The following is a 19,287-nucleotide window of genomic DNA, read 5'->3' as shown; positions in this document are numbered from 1 at the left end:
AAAGAAAATAAAAAAAGAACATGCAAAAATGAATAGAAAAAAAGAGTTAGTTACGCAAATTGATAACAATTCCCTCGGGTCAAAATTTTTCTAACGAAGAATAAAAAAATAAACAAAGCATATATTATCTAGAAGATTTAATTCCATCAAAAACATCAAGTCTTACCTTAAAAAAATACGATTACGAACTAGAAGACTTTGGGAAATAATTTTTATTGCTTTTAATCATTTATTTTTTATTTATTAATTAAAATTTTTATTTAAAACTTACAGAAAGAGGAAGTTCTTAATGCGACAAGTTGCCTCTTTCATATAATCAACTCTCCCATTCATTTTGTAATTATATTTATAACTTAGTGTTTTAACACGCTTCTAATTCTGTTACAACTCACTCATCGAACGAAATCTTTTTTTAAATTTGAACAATAAAAACACCAAACACAGCATCAAATATGTTACTAAACAAACCTTCTCATACTTGTTTACTCCTGATCATTTTCTTTTGATTCAGCCTGGGAACTTCTTTTTAAAATAGGAAAATGTGTTTACTCTATAAGAGAAAACTTACCACGCGATCAGCGCGTGTGTAACATGACTAAAGAATCAACATTTTATGAAATTTCATCCTAAACTGATTTTAATAAAACTTTTATTTGAAAGAACATCAAAATGGTATAATTTTTAGGTTTGGACGATCAGAAAATAGAGAGAAAAAAAGTTACTGTAATATTCATCTTAAATCGAGGAGTATATGATTGGAAGGTCTTTCATAAAAACACCAATTTTAAGTTAGCTTATGAGGTGATTTACATTGTCTACAAAATATTCTAAAAAGCAGACCCTTTCTCTTAATCTTCTCATCTAAAACGTATGCCTCGCCACCTACGCAGAAGATATGCTCCGTCACCTATGCAGAAGATATGGGACGTCTAGGTGTTAATGCAAATATGACTAGTTTTAAACTAAATGTAAATACTCCAAATTAGTCGAGCTTTACCACAGTGAAGAAAAATTGTAAAACTTAAAATTTCGTAAAGTGGTTTAGTAAAAATCGACAAGCTTTAAATGAAGATTGACTTTTTCTAAAAACGAACTTCATTTGATCTTTTTTAAAAAACAAGAAGAAAAAAAAGAGGAAGATAAAGGTTGACTAAAACTTTAAAAAAATGGTATCAATGAAACCTATGGTATTTATTCAGCTTGTATCTCTACAACTGGTTATTGTTAACTGTTAACCGAGTTTTCAGGATGATACAGGTCATCAGCTGTTACGATAGTTTTATTTTCTTGATTAAAAAAAGCATGGCTTTAGCATAACTTTGCTGTAACCTATTTATTAGTCAGCATATAGAAATTTTTATTTTATGCAACCCTTGACAGAGGTTTTACGAATTAAATTTGTAGTTCTAGCTTTCTTTCTCATTATTACACTTTAAAATTGGTTTTGACGGCCCGGTTTACAGTCTGTCACGTTGGCCCGTTTTTTTTTACTACGTAAACTTTATTGAAAAAATTCTATTATCTAAAAAGAAATTTGAAAAAATATGCTATTTATTTATTTATTATATTATTTTACCAACTATGCAGCTATTAACACAAGTTTATTAAATCACTATTAGGGTTGAGTTTTGACCGAATTTTTTTACCAGTAAAAAACGGTAAAATAAATTCTATAAACCTATAAAAACCTATGAAACCTATAAAATGGTTATGCCGAAAAATAAGTCGTCACTCATTCTAGATCTAATTTTTGTAACAAACAATGTAGCAGTAGAAAAGTCTCACTAAAACTTGAGATATTTCAAGCATTCTTGAACATTTTTTAAAAACCATTATTTTCCGAAATTTATTGACATCAGTTCATCAGTAAATCGACAAAACAATTTTACCGATTAGCCAGTAAATTCTCAGTAAAAGCTCAACCATAATTACGACAGATTTGTGTTAACTAACGCGCTATGTATCATAAAAAAAAGGTAAATCATCTTCGATAGCTACTAGCTTGAATGACTTGGATGATCTTTAAACTTTTGTAAAACTAAAATGTTTAGACAACGTAAATAAACTTAAAGTTTACCCAATCAGAGGTTTTTTAGCATTACCCAATCAGAGGTTTTTTGACATTAGGTAAAATAATTATGCCATAATCCTTTTAAAATTTAAAATTTATAGACTCTCTTTTTTGAAAAAAGTGGTTCTTGCCAACTCGATAACAAAATCCTCAGCCTCTAGTGATAGATGCAAAGGTGGAAGTTATAAAGGATATCAAACATCCTTTTATAAAACAAATGACGCTGATAAAAGCTCTCCGTGGTATAAAAAGCAACTGGTTTCTGCTAAGTTGTAAACTGACTTAAACAAGCCCCAAGGTCCGAAGTATAAATGTTGACACTAATTTTGGCTTTCTTGTGATTTACTTATTGGTAACCACGTGTGTCTATGATTTTTTAATTTTGTAGAGAACTATTTTTTAAAACACTGTTTTTTAATGTTATACTCTCCATAACAACAACATTGTAACTTTTTTTTTATTTTCCCAATCTAATAATATCATATTATCTGCAGTTTTCTACAATCAGTTGTATTAACGTTGTGAATAATTGTGACTTTTAGATTGTTGTTTTAGCCAAGTGTCGACAACTAATTGGAAAAGGCAACTGAAGAGCCAAGTGTTGTATTATTTGCATTTTGTGACATTTGTTTTCTAAAGACAGAAAGTAGTGTGCAAGTGTAAAGAAAAATTACTGTAAAGTGTGGAACGTTGAAGTTCCTTCACCAACCATTTGGAGCAAAAGCATGCAGACATGTAAGCATTGTAATTAAAGTTGTGGTTGTTAATTTTTGTTGCAGAAATTGATATACAATATCTGATACATATAAAAATATAAGTATTAGATACAATAGGCAAAAGAAAATTATTGCTTTTAATAGTATATAGTTACTAATGAGGTCTTAACTTTACTTAGTCGAAAACCTATTGACCAGGTTTTTATTACCCACGGTTGCATTTTCTATGAAAAAATTTATAATCATTGATTTTTTATAGAAAATACAAGTCACTAGTCGACAATGCTACAAAAGTAAGTACTGAACCATACAATGCAATGCTAGAAAAGTAAGTGCTGTTAAAAACCATAAAATATGATTAGATCATACAAGAAAAACGTTATAAATGCATGCGGTGCTTTCAATAGCGAATCCCCAACTGATTGTGTTTTCCATATCGAATCCCCAACTGATTGTGTTCTGCAGATACAAGCTTGTATCAGTAACCATTTAAGTACGGGCACATCGAATGTCACTCATCACAACCAACTCATTTGTCTTCTATAAACCACTGAACATGCTGCTCTCATTAATGTCTTTTTTGGGGTCTCACGCTGGGGTATGCATAGCTGCTGAGAAATGTGGATCAAAGTCAACTGAAAGGATAAGTAGTGCACATTGTTACCAAAAAGGCATTCAAAAGTGTTTTTAGAATATTTAGATTTACCATTAATGAAGAAGGCGTTGAAATAGAAAATAATGAAGGTGATGTGGAAACTTTAGATGACTAAACAACTCAGGGTGTAGATGATAATGTTCACGTTATTTAGATCACGGGGAAGTACTGGACCTCTCTTTTAGCCTATTTTGTATATAATCAGCAGTTGACTAAAAGGATAGCTCAGATAAAAATTCTAAGATCAAAAGGCATAAAATAGAATCAGAAATGGGAAAATGCAGGAATAAAGTCTTAGTCATCATTTTTTTTTTGTCGTGAATTGTTTATGCGACCGCAAAGAGCTTGAGATAAGTGATAGAGAACCTAGTTTTCTTCAAGTGAATAATCATACAAATGATCTATTTTTTAACAAAACTCATAGCTCCGAGGGCAGTGATATTTCCCTTGAGATCTATCCTTGATCTTAAACTTAGCCTTTAACCTTATGCTCAATGCCCTAGAGATCTTAAATTTGAATAGTGCTACCTTGTTTACTTGAGAGCGCTGAACTTAATTAGATTTGAAATTTTTATGAAGTGGATTAACAAAATAACAATTAAAGTTGTTAGGATACAATGCAAAAACACTCGAATAAAATTTTTTAAAGATTTCAACATGTCTGTCCATACTTAATTTAGTCTAACATAATTATAATACGCTGAAATTAATGAAAATAATTTATTATAGTAATTATGAAAAATAATTACTTAAAATAATTATAAAAAAAAGTTTTAATTTATAGAAAATTATTTACATAAACAAATTTACATAAAAAAAACTACCTGGAAATATGAACAAGCATCTTCAGATATCAGAAGATTCTTCAAAACTTTTCGCTCTGTTTCTATTTCATAATATATGAATAGAAACATGTCTTGTATATAAATAATTTAAATAGAGGAGTAGTGGCAAAAGGTGGAGGCAACAGTCAGAGACATCTAAAGTTGAATCTGTATCAAATCATAGATGTATCTCAGACAATTTAAAGTTAGCATTGATAGCTTTTTGGAAAAAAAAACCCACAAAAAACAAAAAAACACTTAGAAACTAAATAAAATAAGACCTTTTATTCATAATATAGTAAAGATATAATATAGGAAAGAAAAACCATCCAAAGTCATCATAATTGACTACTTTAATCACTTTGAAGTGTCCTAAAAATAGACTCTTGTGTAACATCACAAGTTTCCTCATTCTTGTGCATGTTATCCAAAAGCTTTTGTTGTTTTACTATTTTCATTTTTTCTATTAAATTTTTTTCAACAATTGCATTAACTTTTGTCCGATGCTGTTCAAGCTTTAACCGGTAGGTATTTTTTTCAGGCTCAGATGCATTGCGCCACATATGGGACAACAGTTTACTTATCTGAGCAAATGTCAGTTTCGGATTTCGAGCAACTATTTTTGAGCGATAGCGTCTACAGAAAAATAAGTAGGCTGTCATTGTTTGCTTTTTTTTTTGCTTTCCACTTTTTGATTTGCTAGAGCAGAGTAAATAACCAATAGCTTTTTGGTATTCATCATTCATGAGCTTCTCTTGCAATTTCTCTGTTTCACGTTTCTCATTTAAACGCTGTTGGTCAAGAAAATTGCTGTCAATATTTAGTTCTGAAACCTTCTTTGAAGCACAAATATCTTCTACATTTATAGTTGATGCATCAGAAGAATTATTGAATGGTGTCTCCAAAGACAGCTCATCTGAAATTTGAATAGGTTTAACATACATGTATGGTTTCCCAACAAATTTTTTAAAAAGTTAAAAAAAGTCTAACCTAATAAAGGAAAATTTAAAGGTTAAAAAAAGTTAAGGGAAGTCACTGTAGAAAGATAAAAAAAGGAATCTGACATGCATATAAAACTTAAGTTTAGTGAATATTCTTGCAAACAATTATCTATAAACTGCACATGAACAAATTTGCTATATCATGATATATTTTTTTAAAAAAAGAACCTTGGTCTTCTTTTAAAGAGCTGCTTATTTCAACCTCTCCAGCAGTGTCTAATTCTTCTCTTCTTGCCCAAAAGACATGTTCTTGCTCTTTAGCTTCTTTACTATCATCATTAATGTTTTCGTATGCTTTAGTTTGCTTAGAGCTCTGCTTTTGTTGCTCAATTTGCCTTGCAAATAAATCTGAACTGCTTGTCATATTTGCATTTTTTTAAAAATAACTTTATATAATAGATGAGAAACACAATATATTAAACTATATTAGGTAGTCTTTCAAGGGTATTCCTCAGTTAAGCGGCCTAAAATAATTTTATCTTATGCTTTTACTAACACTTACGGAGGAGTTTTTTTCTTTTAAAACAAAAAGGTACATAATTACATACTTTACATAATTACATCGCATAAGTAACCATAATTTGATAAAAATTTAAACCTGAAAATAAAGAAAACTGTTCTATTTAAAATTTACAAATTTCCTTCAAACATATGGTTATCGTTGCCAAATTAAAAGAAAAAACTTTACAATTTAACTTTACATTTTATTTTTAAATTTTATCTTAGTAATGTAAAAAAGGAATCGTTTTAATTTCTTTAACAAACAAAAAAAAAGTTTCTATTTTTTTTATAACTTTTAACGAACAAAAACAAAACTTTTTTAAGTTTTAAGTATGATTTGCTTGGACTTAGTCGGAAAAATGCCACGTGGTAGGCCAACGCACCAACAGTTATAGTCGAAGCACAAGAAATCCTGGGCCATGACGAAATATTACGAAAACACTAGACTTTTTTTGATTTATGCAATATTCTAGAAGAATCAAGGGGACTTTCTTAAGTGGTTTGCAAAAAGAAAACTTATTAAGAATAATTTGCATTGTAAAATATGACGCATTTCTTTTGGCTAAAATTCATATAAAAATACAACTTAGGCTTCTCGTTGGTTTGGCAAAAACTGGAAAAAGTGACCAAGTGTTCCTGAAGGGTCATTTCTTAGTAAGAGTAGGTTGCTGCTAAGACAGTTTCTACTTAATATTTACGACTAGAGCCGCAATGTACCACAGGCTGATAACCAACATGACACAGGCATCCACGGTAGTGCAGCACTAACTGATTGGGTTAATTTTTGCCGAAAGGTCTGCGAGGTTGATACAGAAACAAACCTGTAAGCCATTGGTTGAATTAATGTCGACGGTACACCATATGTTGTTGAAATCAATGAATATAATTTTTTTTACAGAAAATACCATCGTGAATAATTGCGCCCTGGTCATTGGGTTTTCGGAGAAATTGAAAGAAATTCTCGTAGATGTTTTTTATGCGAAATTCCGAATCGTACTGCAAAAACCCTTAAAGAACTCATTCTGTAATATATTCTGGAACCCATATTGTTTCTGATTGACGTTCGTCATGTGGTGGAGTTGGGAATAATCATGACGGTATATATTTCCACGAAATTATCATCCACCAAACATTTTGTGAGTTCTTTAAACAATAAAAAGTTCAAACTCAAAACGTTTAGAAAATCTGGATGCGACTCAAACGTAAACTAAGGCAACAATTCGGCACTCAGAGGCTCTTTTTCAAGCACATCTGCATGAACTCGTGTGGCGGCAAAGATATAAACATTTCACTATTTTCAGCTTTTTTTTCTTGTGTAAACTGCCAGTATCCTATTTAAGTTTTTCGTCATTCTTCTACAGTAAGACAGTAATACACATAATAAATTTCGTTGTAAAATATTATGGTGCTTTTATTTCTTATTTTGTTTTTCTTTTCAAAGGAATTATAAGTTTATGTAAAAAAACTCATAAATTATTTAATGAGATCATTATGAAATAGTGAAACTCATTTTAATATATTTTTTTCATCTGTGGGCGAGAGTGTATTTATCTGACGCATTTGTAACAAAAACAAAAAACCCTTCAAGATATATTTTTTTTAATGCCACTTAACTGAATAATTACCCCAGATTAATTGAGCTCAATTATAATTCATGTGTAGATGCTTAACTACACATGCAAAATTATGAATAAAAGAGCAGTCTGATTTCAAACTCTGGTACTGATTTTAAATTATAACTTTTTGTTGATAGATTTTTTCAAGACCGCATAAAACAACAACAACAAAAGAATTAAGATTTGTTTAGTACTTTGTTTTTTTACTTCATCTTATATATACATACATACATACATACATACATACATACATACATACATACATACATACATACATACATACATACATACATACATACATACATACATACATACATACATACATACATACATACATACATACATACATACATACATACATACATACATACATACATACATACATACATACATACATACATACATACATACATACATACATACATACATACATACATACATACATACATACATACATACATACATACATACATACATACATACATACATACATATTTCAATGCCATTTAAAAACAGTTCAATATACGGATGATAGAAAAATACAAAATTACTTCTGTTCTATTCATGCGACTTTTTCATTGCACAATTTTTAGAAGTGCTACTCAATCTGCTGTATCTTGGCACCCAAACAAGCTATCTGCACTGTTTAAGGTGTTAACAATTTATTTACTTTCTGATCTGAGCTGAAAGAAAAAAATTTATTTGCATGTGCTATTTGAAAAAGTGTTTGGCATTACAATTTCTTGAGCTTCAGTTAAGCAAGTTTTTAGTAGTTAACGATTTTTCATACGACCTTATAGAGCTCGAATGAAAGATAAAAAGGTAAAAAAAATGACCTAGTTTTTCTTAAGTGTAGCATGAACATAAATTACTATAAGAGGCTGAGCAATAACTTTACAAAAATTGTGTGGATTAAAATGTATAAACTCTAAGGAACATATGGGCGAAATTGAAATCCTTTGTTTAATATCTTTTTCCTACTTTATCATCACATTTTACCAGTGGGGATTTTCTGCATTTCCGTTCTGTACCCATATCTGCGCTTTTTCGTTTATTTATAGTAAAGCAGTAAAATCAAGATCTCATTTGCATGATCTTATAAAACCTCAGTTGCATGATCTTAAAAAACCTCAGTTGCATGATCTTACAAAATACATCTCATATTTTTTGAGGTTAAATAAATTCTTATAGCTAAATCAAACTTAACTACGGATTTTATTAAATTGTGACCAAAATGGTTGACAATTCAATGAAAATAATCTTTTGGCTTATTTTTAACAATTACATTTTTTAAGTCATGCACATGGGTGGTTTTGATTTTAAGAATAGAATACTTGCCCATTGTTAAACAAAGTTCCGTGTTTATAAGTTTTCAAAAACATCTTAGTGTACATTAAAAACATCAAAGTGTACATTAGATAGAGAAAAAACATCTTAGTGTACATTAGAGAGAGAAAAACATCTTAGTGTACATTAGAGAGAGAAAAAACATCTTAGTGTACATTAGAGAGAGAAAAAACGTTGAGAGTTAAAGTAAACCCTGATGGTTTCTGATCTTTTTGTGAATAAAATTATTATTTTTATGAATAAAATTTTATTGTGGATAATATTGAAAATTTTATTGAATTTTATGAAGAATTTAAATATTTAACTTTATACATCGTTTTTTCAGAAATCATTTTCTAAAAAACTCATACTTAGATTCTTTAAAGTGTTTAACTAGCGTTATTGTGCTAAAGATTTTTAACCATACAAAGCTTGATGAATCATACAGAGCTTGATGAATCATACAGAGCTTGATGAATCATACAAAGCTTGATAAATCATACAGAGCTTGATGAATCATACAGAGCTTGATGAATCATACAGAGCTTGATGAATCATACAAAGATTGATGCATAAAAGTGGAATGCCAGTTGCATTTATTTATCAATAGAATTTCATATTGCCTCAACTGGGTATATTGATTTTTCTTAAAGGTCACTCATGAATCACACAAAAAAAACACCAAAATACGGTCGGTATTTTCTCAAAAACTTCGGCACGTCCAAATCTCAAGTATATTTGAAATCAGTGTTTAAAAAAGTTAATATTTAGCTCGCCTATTCAATTTTATTGATGAAAAAATCTTTACTGACAAGACATCGTTCTTTAGACACAATTTAATGCATATGAATTTAAACTTTCTTATGCTAAGAAAGTTTAAATTCACTAGACTTTTAAAACTAACGTTATCACGTCAGTAACTTATGTTTCTTCTAATTTTTAGAAACAAGTTTAATACAAAAGTTCAATACAAAAGAATTTGAGTCGTAAACTTTTGAGTCGTGATGCTCGACGCAAGAAACGATGACATATTTACTTTCCGTTAATAATTTATGAGGTGTAAAGGTGTAATTAGTTAATAATTTATGAGGTGTAATTAGTTAATAATTTATGAGGTGTAATTAGTTAATAATTTATGAGGTGTAATTAGTTAATAATTTATGAGGTGTAATTAGTTAATAATTTATGAGGTGTAATTAGTTAATAATTTATGAGGTGTAATTAGTTAATAATTTATGATGGTGTAAAAAGCAGCTGATGCACGTATAGGCTGTTGTGAGCCAACGAAGTGTCTGAGAATATTTTAACAATTTGTCAGTGAGCTCCTAAATGTGTTGATAATTCAAAAAATGTGTAATGCTTTTAAATTAAGAATACTTGTTTTAAAATTATTTGGTTAACATTCTTAAAAGATAAAAGAAAAAAGTTTGAAAATGTATTGTTAATTTGAATCTACTTTTAAATTTTATCAAACTCACAAAACTTTGAAAGAAGGGTGGCAAAGGTGATGGCAATCTAAGCTGCAAACCAATGCAGGATTTCATCTTGGAAGGAGGGCTAAAAAAATATAAAAAATTTAGCCAACTATATTTATTTCCTTGTATGTTTAATGTATTTTAAAAGTGGTAATAAAAGAATTCCATGTCAATAGATGGGTAACCTTACAAAAAATCAACTAGTATTATTTTTAATTCTCTTGTTGAAATTTATAAACTGCAGTTTTTCTCCATTAGCTTTCCGTTACTCAAAACGTACATCAATTTAAGGTCAGGGATTTTGCCCTTATTATCCCCTCTCGTCCTCCCCCATCCTCGTCCTCCCCCATCCTCGTCCTCCCCCATTCTCGATATCTTGCATTTATTGCGCCGCTATTAGTATGATATATACAAACCATGATTTTATGATAATATTCTTTAAAAACAGAATTGTTTTTAAGAAATATTATCAATTCTCCTAATGCTGTATGAATGATCAAAATATGAGATTAATGAGTTATTTTTTTTTAAAAAAAAAAAACATTATCATGCATTTTTTTCCAATCTGTTGGTTCTCAGTCAGAATTATGTCAACTTCCAAAATCTTTTGTTTTAATTGTTATAGAAAATAAACGTTAATCGCAGCTTTTTATACGAAGTGTTTATTTAAACATAAAAAAACCACAACACAAGTGAGCTGTCTCACCGTGGGGAATATTAGTAACTGCTATAAGTTTATTGTACATTAATAGGAAATAAACAGCGTCCTGTGCATTGAAAAAATTTAGGGTAAAGATGGTTTTGCGCTCCCGTTCCATTTAAGTTCATTTTCCGGTAAAAAAAAATTACTAAGATGAGAAATAAGATATTACAAACAATAAGATGCACATAATCCTAAAATAATAACGGATTAAAATAAGAAGCCTTTTGTGGGAATGGCGGCCGGGCTCAGTGGGACCCAATAAGATGCATAATCCTAAAATAATAACGGATCAAAAAAGAGAAAGCCCTTTGTGGGAATGGCGGCCGGGCCCATAAAAATAGTCACATAGAAGTAAAAGTCATTGAAACATGAAACTCCAAAAAAGTAAACAAATGATAAAATAAATGAAAAATTTCATTAAAAAAAACATTTTGAAACGTATTTCATTACATTCATTCAATTTATCACAGAAAAAATTGGTTTGGCAAAATCTAAAATAAAATCTTATTATGCACATATGAAGGAGTGGTGTGTCCTATCTAAAGCTTATCATCTGGTATTTCACGGAAAAGTCAAATTAAAACAGCACAGATAAAATGAGGTATTGTTGTGAAAAACGTTTTTCTTTGTTAATATTAGTTTAATTTTTTTAGATTTCGAATTGTCTTAGTTTGCCATATTTTTGCAAAGCAACTCTATCAAATCGCGATTGTTTTCAATAAAAATTTTCTGACTGATAGATAATTACTTTTGTATTCTTCCATGCCAATCCTTCCCTAAAATTGTCAGAGTAGGACGGATCACAAATTCAACGTTCCGCTGTTGCAGAAGAAGTTCTTCGTGATTTGAGAAAAAAATTATATTTTTCAAAAAAAAAAAAAAAGAAAAGAAAAAGAGAAATCAATGACTAAAAACCATCAAGTGACGAAAACGAATAGGTTGTTTTTATATTAACAATTTTGCCATAACTCACCATAGTGCCTTGTGGCATTCTGCTGGATTAAAACTTAAAACGTTTAATCTTAAAATTATCATAAAATTAGGTTTAATTGATTAAGAAAACTAGTATTTACATTTTATATAACAAAATGTCTTTTCAGTTTAAAAAAAGTTCTTTTAGGAGCAAATTACGCAGCTCCGAAATCAATCAAACCACGGAGATAAACCAGACATCCCATTTTACGAATACGGACCACTTAGGAATGATAGATTAATATGAACCTCAAGTGACCCGCGAAATCAAGTTCTGTAAATAATAAAATCGGTAGATTAGACAGATATTTCCTTTTTAACTCGCTTTAAATATTATTAGGGTTTTTATTTCTTATCGATCTTTCTGACGTTCTAAGAAGTTATGCACACAATGGTATGTAACCTGAAGTTTAAATGTTTGTGCATGTGTTTGTGTGTGTGCTGAGTTTTTATATTGCAAATATAAATAAGCAGCAGGAAAGGGGCATTATCATAGCAAAAGCAGAAAAAGGGGCATTATTATATTGGGCTCAATGAAAAAGCCTTTAAAGACAGATGGTATAAGCATAGGAATTATTTTTGTTATGAAAGTAAGGCAAACTCCACTGAACTTTCTAAATTTGTATGGGAGTGTAAAAGTAAAGGTTTAGAACCCATCCTTATATGGAAAATCCTCGATCAGGGAGTACCATTAAACCTAGTGGCAATTACTGTAATTTGTGCTTGACCGAAAAGTACCACATTGTGTCAAAACTAGGCTTGCTCAATAAACGAAGCAAACTAACATCAAAGTGCTGCCATGAAAATAAATTTTTAATATATAATTTTAATGCCATCATAGCAGACACTCCATAGCACTATTTTTGTATTTTTTGTTGTCACGTCTTTTTAGGGTTTATAACATCTGATGATTGCTATTGCGTGAAATTTTAAGTAATATAATATAAACCAAGCTGATTATGTAGTTTGTATAATAATAATAACAATAATAACAATAGTAATAATGATAATAATAATGATAGTGATAATGATAATGATAATAATAATAATAATAATAATAATAATAATAATAATAATAATAATAATAATAATAATAATAATAATAATAATAATAATAATAATAATAATAATAATAATAATAATAATAGTAATAATAATAATGATAATAATAATAATAATAATAATAATAATAATAATAATAATAATAATAATAATAATAATAATAACAACAACAATAATAACAATAATAACAATAATAACAATAATAACAATATGAATAATGATAATAATAATGATAGTGATAATGATAATGATAATGATAATAATAATAATAATAATAATAATAATAATAATAATAATAATAATAATAATAATAATAATAATAATAATAATAATAATAATAATAATAATAATAATAACAACAACAATAATAACAATAATAACAATAATAACAATATGAATAATGATAATAATAATGATAGTGATAATGATAATGATAATAATAATAATAATAATAATAATAATAATAATAATAATAATAATAATAATAATAATAATAATAATAATAATAATAATAATAATATATAGCATGTTTACAAATTGATATACAAATTATATGTATATATTTTTTAGAATATGGCCCATTGTTATCATTCTGCTTCTTTTTAACCTTATTACAGATGTCACGCTGGGAGGTTTAAATTTTTAAAATCATATTATTTGATATTTTATATATTTATTATTCATCAATACATGAAATTCATTTGAAGTTAGAAAAATATGTATATGTATGTATAGCTTTCCTGCAGTGAACACATTTCAATTTTTTCTTCTCCTAAAAAACTCTCCTCTACAAAAGTTTTGCATTTATTTTATACTTAAAAAATACCTCAGTTGCGTTCATAAAAAAAAAAAAAACTGAAACTCTAACTATATTTACAATATGTCAAGAAAACTACATCAATATCCACTTTACATAGTTTTTTCAGTGCAAATCAATTACAGCATGGGACATATATAGATATGTGTCTTAAATTAATAAGAAATACTAAGAGATGTCAATGATCACCTTTTAAATTATTTTACAGTTACAATAGTTAGCAGTTACAATAAACATTTTTTTGGTAGTAAACAGAAAATGTAATTATTTTTACATTTTCTGTTTTCTTTCTCGTTTCACATTTTATTCACTTGTTGATTGATTTTTTTTTTCTTGATGATTTTTTTTTTTCATTTTCTTTGAAGCTAAATTACTTAAATGTAAAATTGATATTTTCTACCTTTTCTTTAAACTTTTTTTGCAGTTCACTCAAAGCCATCTGAACCAACAGGTATATGAATGTATTTGGTTATTTTTTTTGCTTATATTACAATGTTATGCTTTTTTAAACCTTCTATGTCATTGACTTAAGACATGTACCAGAAAAAATCAGCGTGGACATTATAAAGGATATTTATCTAACTATTGTATTTCAATATTGAATGTTATGTATATTTTGAAACTAGATATATTAATATTTTTAAATTTCACTTAAAAAAGTTTGTGAAGTTTTGTACGTGAGAACGCACTCACTTTGCGTTTTACACTCGACATCAGCTTTTGCACAGTCTTCGGCTGGACTTTCTTGGTAGCTCTCGTCCATTTATTTTTGAAGTCTTTAATGTTTTTGGCTTCTTTTACATTGAACCTTAGTTTTCTTTTGACAAGAGCCCAATATCTTTCGATAGGACGTAGTTTGGGACAATTTGGTGGATTGCAGTGTTTTTCAACGAAATCTACTTTATGTTCTCTAAGCCAGTTTAAAGTTGTCCCAGAGTAGTGACATGATACTAAATTGGGCCTAAATAACAGGTTACCTGTGTGTGTTCTTAAAAACGGCAAAAGACGTTTCTTGAGGCATTCTTTTATGTATATTTTGGTGTTAATTGTTCCCTTAGTCACAAAACAAGAGCTTCTTTCACCACATTCACAAGTTGCTTGCCAAACTAAGAATTTTTTAGCAAATTTTGGCATTCCAATGCATTTATATTTGGAATTCAGTTTCTTGCGATTAATTGCTGAATAATATTGGTGTCCTGGAAGAGATCAGAAATATTCAGCACAATAAGTTTCATCATCAATAATCAAACAAGATTTTTTAGCACATAATTTTTTATAGAGCAGCTTTGAACATCGAATTGCGACATTTTCTTGCTTTTCTTCACAACAAGGAACTTTTTTCTTTTTATAAGATTTATAACCACAATTTCTCTTTACTCTTTGTATAGTGGAAGCACTTGTCTTAAATTTATTCGCTAATGTTCGAACAGAAATCTCCGGTTTTCTGTCTAAGGCATCTTTTACCTTTTTACCAAAATCTCGTCTAACAAAACATTTTTTTCTTTCACTTCCTGATTTTCTTTTGATTGTACAAGTGTCCTTAAATCGTTTCACAATGCTCTGCACTGTTCTCAAAGCAATCTGCAACTCTTTAGAAATTGTTTTGTTTGATACACCAGGATTTTCAATGAGAAAATGCAAAATTTTTTCTTGCTTCTTATCTTGATTTGATGACATTTCAATTAAAGCAAATTGTTTTAATAACAGAGTTGTTTAAATCTTGAACAACATTAATACAATCACATTTTAAAACAATTAGCTATTTTAAATGATGTACGGTTTCCGTAAACACCACATCAGATAACGCGCAGTTTTTTTCTGGTACATGTCTTACTTTGTTTTTTAGGTCCTTCCAAGTCGATAAGTTTGTTAGGTTTGTATAATTCAAATTCCATCCAAACACACTTTACTTTTATTCTTACTAATGCTTTCTTTGATTTTTGTTTGCCTTTTCAAGAAGTTTTTTTTAAGGATTATTCTTGTAATATTCTTGTTGAACTTTTGAAATAGTTGGCGGCTTAACTTTTTATCCAACTCTTTCAAAAGGAAGTGAACCAACAGGTAAATAGTTTTTTTTATACTTGAGTTTGTGTTATTTCTTTATGGCTAGCTAGTTTGGTATCTCTGCAATTTTGTGTGATTTAAAGTGCATTTAAATGAATGCTAGAATCATGATTTTTTTTTTTACTTTAGGTACTTTTTGATTATAAATATAATCCAATGCATCTGTTTGTTTTAATTAAAGTTATCATGAATTTTTTAGGTCCTTCCAAATTCAAATATTTTTCAGGTCCGTATGAATAAATTTGGTTAATGTTTAGAGTTTATAACAGGATTGGTTATTAAAACATTACTGGAAATAAAACTGATGCTCTTAAACAAAGTTGATTGTCTTTAACTAAGTTGTTTCCAAATGAGCAGTTTTCAATTTTGTCTGATTTTTGCATCAATGTTACTTGCATTTTCTTTTGAAGCTATGTTTGTCAGTTGCAAAACTGATATTTTCTAATTTTTCTTGTTAAATTATCAACTCATACTTTTAATCTTTTTTTGCAGTTCAACCGAAGCCATCTGAACCAACAGGTAAATAAATATATTTAGTTTTTTTTTTTTTTTTTGGCTTATATTGCAATTTTATGCTTTTTTAAAAACCTATGTCATTTAATTGACTTACTTTGATTTTAGGTACTTCCAAGTCAATAAGTTTGCTAGGTTTGTATAATTTAGATTCCATCCATTTAGTTAAGTCATTTGATTTCCTATCAAATGACTTAAATAAAGTAAAATGGCTTAGAAGATAATTTCTTCTCAAATGCTTCCTTTATTTTTATTTGCCATTTTTATTTACTATTTTTATCAACATTTTTCTTGTAGTGTTTTTGTGTTAAATACTACCTAAATTATTTTTTCAAGAAACAATTTAAAAAAAAAAAAGGCCAATTATTGGTCAAATACGAATTGACAATATGTCAACCTTAGTCAATTGACTGATAAGAGGCAAGGAAACTAAATAAGGTTTAGGAAAAAGAAGAAACTTATCCTACATAAGATTGAAGTTCAGGTTTCATTGTTGCTGTACCAAAAATTGAAGGTTGTTCTTCTAGTAATCATAAAAAGATTGCTCAAAGAGCTTTTAGAAATCATGGAATAACAGCAGAAATGTTAGGCCTTGTTATAAATCTTAGGGAAGGATTTTACATCATTCTTTATTTTATGTCATCTTAACATCCTGTAAATCTTTATATGGTAGAGTATCAACATAAAAACAGTAGAACTGTATGTAACAATTTATCTTCAGTATATAATGCTACAAGATCTTCATAATTTGGTCCTCAGGTTATAAGAGAGAAACCAGTTCCGGCCTCCCTAAGAGTGTTCAGAAGAATTGTAATAGGGATATTAAAATTTACAGAGAGAACATTTTTCAAAATAGTTTTTGTGTATATTTACTAACCAGGAGGTATTGAGGAGGCTTCTATGTCAAGGTGACCCCCTCCCCCTATATTAGCTCCTTGTATATGAGTTTAGGCTCTAAACTAAAGCTTCAGCTTCAAATTGTGGTAAAACTCTTTATAATCAAATAAGTATTATGATACGTTTATTTTATTTAACAAGTTACATCAACAAATCTTACTAGTTTAACATGAAATAGAACACCATGTAAAACCAAATTCCTAATGTTTTTGCCAGTTTTGTGTTTTATTTAATCTAATTTAAGGTGTATAATTACAAAAAGTATAATATTTAACAAATTATGGTTAAAAAGTGGGTGCAGCTGAATAGAAAATGGCAGGAGATTATATATTTAAAAAACACTCAAAATAATGTCAAGATCACGTAGCACTTTCATTGCCCTAATGAATTAAAAGGTGAAAGATCATGTAGCACTTTCAATGCCCTAATGAATTAAGGTAAAAGATCATGTAGCACTTTCAATGCCCTAATGAATGTGAAAGATCATGTAGCACTTTCATTACTTTTAATGAATTAAAAGGTGAAACAGAGTGTTGTCACTTAATTTAAGTTTTTTTTTTTTTTTTTTATTTAAAAACTAACTCTAAATGGTTTTAAAAACATTTTTAAAAATTTCAGTCTGAAATGCTTTCATTATTTTTACTTTACCTTTTCAAGTTACTGTCACTTGAAAAATTTTTCTTGTATCTTAATGCAAAATAATGATTATTATTAATGTATTAATCTTAATGAACTTTTGAAACAATTGGCAATTTTTTTTTATACTTGAGTTTTTGTTATTTCTTTATGGCTAACTAAGTTTGTATCTCTGCAATTTTGTGTGATGTAAAGTACATTTCAACAAATACTAACAATTTTTTTTTGTGATTCATTCATGCAGGCATGAATGGATCAGTATGAATGGATTTGTCTTACATTTACATCAATATTACTCTCATTTTCTTTTGAAACTTTGTTTGTTAGTTGCAAAACTGATATTTTTTACTTTTTTTTTGCTAAATAATCAACTCATACTTTTAAACTTTTTTTGCAGTTCAACTAAAGCCATCTGAACCAACAGGTATATGAATGTATTTAGTTGTTTTTTTTTTGGCTTATATTCCAATTTTATGCTTTTTTAAAACCTTCTATGTCATTTAAATAACTTACTTTGTTTTTTAGGTCCTTCCAAATCAATAAGCTTGTTAGGTTTGTATAGTTCAAATTCCATCCAAACACATTTTACTTTTATTCTTACTAATGCTTTCTTTGATTTTCGTTTGCCTTTTCAAGAAGTTGTTTTAAGGATTATTCTTGTAATATTCTTGTTGATCTTTTAAAAAACAGTTGGCAGCTTAACTTTTTGTCAAGCTCTTTCAAAAGGAAGTGAACCAACAGGTAAACAGTTTTTTTTTATACTTGAGTTTGTGTTATTTAAAATATATCACTCCTACTTAACACAGGGCTGCGTTTGAAAAAAAATTTTCTGTTCCTGGGTGTTTCTTAGGTAATTCCTAATGAAATTGGCCTTCTAAACCCAAATATGATATTCATTTTGCTCAATCAGGTCAGGTTATTGAAATACAGCACACCTATTTTTTTTGAGAAAAACATAATTTTCAAGAAATCTCTCATTTTCATCCTAGTAATGTAATACATTGCAATAATTATTTGTGAACTGAAAAAAGGCTCAGTTGAACTCCTTTATTAACTTTACACTTAAAAACAACTTGTGAAGTAATCGAATACTGTAAAGAAAAAATCTTTTTCCCGAGGAAAGAAGTCCTTGATGCCTTCTGTTTGTGAAGAGTTATTGGTTCATTGCGTTTAAGACAATAGTCAGCTAACATTATATGTCCCAACGTCCTTGATATCTGGTCTCCATCGTTTTTATATCCTGGTGGAATCTTTCACCCTGTTCCTTGCTGTAATCTCCACAGTTTTCAGATGTGGCTGGAGAAAATGCATTTTTATTGACATGCGAGCTCCCAGTTTTTCAAAGCTTTTTATAAGCTCATTGATATGTGAAACATATTCAGAGCTTCTTTTATATCCCAGAAATCCTTCAATTACAGTGCTGAACATTTGCCATGTA

The 19,287-nt window shown here is 28.7% G+C and overlaps 2 protein-coding genes and 1 long non-coding RNA gene across 12 annotated transcripts in view; 2 read left to right on the top strand and 1 right to left on the bottom strand.

The window, feature by feature from the left end:
• Positions 1–4,529: 4,529 nt before the first annotated feature.
• On the bottom strand, positions 4,530–7,065 carry LOC149888437 (uncharacterized). The gene is made up of 2 exons (XM_090089326.1): positions 5,436–7,065; positions 4,530–5,182 (listed from the first exon to the last, which is right to left on the bottom strand). Exons 1-2 carry the CDS (start codon positions 5,629–5,631, stop codon positions 4,620–4,622), a joined length of 759 nt encoding a protein of 252 aa, XP_089945452.1. The 5' UTR covers positions 5,632–7,065; the 3' UTR covers positions 4,530–4,619.
• Positions 7,066–7,428: 363 nt separating this feature from the next.
• LOC149888436 (uncharacterized) lies at positions 7,429–10,288 on the top strand. 2 transcript variants are annotated; one of them, XR_016452788.1, is made up of 3 exons: positions 7,429–7,487; positions 7,978–8,035; positions 9,654–10,287. It is a non-coding gene; the product is annotated as an uncharacterized LOC149888436 (long non-coding RNA). The 2 variants fall into 2 exon arrangements; XR_016452787.1 differs by lacking the exons at positions 7,429–7,487; positions 7,978–8,035 and adding an exon at positions 8,707–9,401 and having other exon boundaries at positions 9,654–9,850; positions 9,926–10,288.
• An 896-nt stretch (positions 10,289–11,184) lies between these two features.
• LOC149888435 (uncharacterized) overlaps positions 11,185–19,287 on the top strand; it is a 15,023-nt gene continuing 6,920 nt past the window's right edge. For 2 of the 9 annotated variants that reach the window (XM_090088217.1, XM_090088216.1), the window contains exons 1-12: positions 12,090–12,254; positions 13,493–13,554; positions 14,164–14,190; positions 14,272–14,326; positions 15,586–15,612; positions 15,750–15,800; positions 16,003–16,029; positions 16,296–16,322; positions 16,425–16,451; positions 18,247–18,273; positions 18,375–18,401; positions 18,540–18,590. In XM_090088217.1, the coding sequence (XP_089944343.1) occupies positions 13,540–13,554; positions 14,164–14,190; positions 14,272–14,326; positions 15,586–15,612; positions 15,750–15,800; positions 16,003–16,029; positions 16,296–16,322; positions 16,425–16,451; positions 18,247–18,273; positions 18,375–18,401; positions 18,540–18,590 (361 nt within the window). In that variant the 5' untranslated portion in view covers positions 12,090–12,254; positions 13,493–13,539. Of the gene's footprint in view, positions 11,490–12,089; positions 12,255–13,492; positions 13,555–14,163; positions 14,191–14,271; positions 14,327–15,585; positions 15,613–15,749; positions 15,801–16,002; positions 16,030–16,295; positions 16,323–16,424; positions 16,452–18,246; positions 18,274–18,374; positions 18,402–18,539; positions 18,591–19,287 lie in introns of those variants that run through there. The other 7 variants (XM_090088218.1, XM_090088219.1, XM_090088220.1 and 4 more) reach the window with 7 other exon arrangements.

The sequence above is a fragment of the Hydra viridissima genome, unplaced genomic scaffold (assembly GCF_058129835.1).
Source record: "Hydra viridissima isolate aposymbiotic clone 2 unplaced genomic scaffold, HvirCarnegie_v1 scaffold_5, whole genome shotgun sequence".
NCBI lineage: Eukaryota > Metazoa > Cnidaria > Hydrozoa > Anthoathecata > Hydridae > Hydra > Hydra viridissima.
The sequence above is the reverse complement of the archived record's forward strand: the minus strand, read 5'-3'. Positions and strand labels throughout refer to the sequence as shown.

Excerpts from the sequence above, each read along its gene's own strand:
- LOC149888437 (XM_090089326.1), bottom strand. The coding sequence starts at position 5,631 with ATGACAAGCAGTTCAGATTTATTTGCAAGGCAAATTGAGCAACAAAAG. Across the intron at positions 5,183-5,435 it reads CTCTTTAAAAGAAGACCAAG|ATGAGCTGTCTTTGGAGACA; the intron begins GTTCTTTTTTTA and ends TTCAAATTTCAG.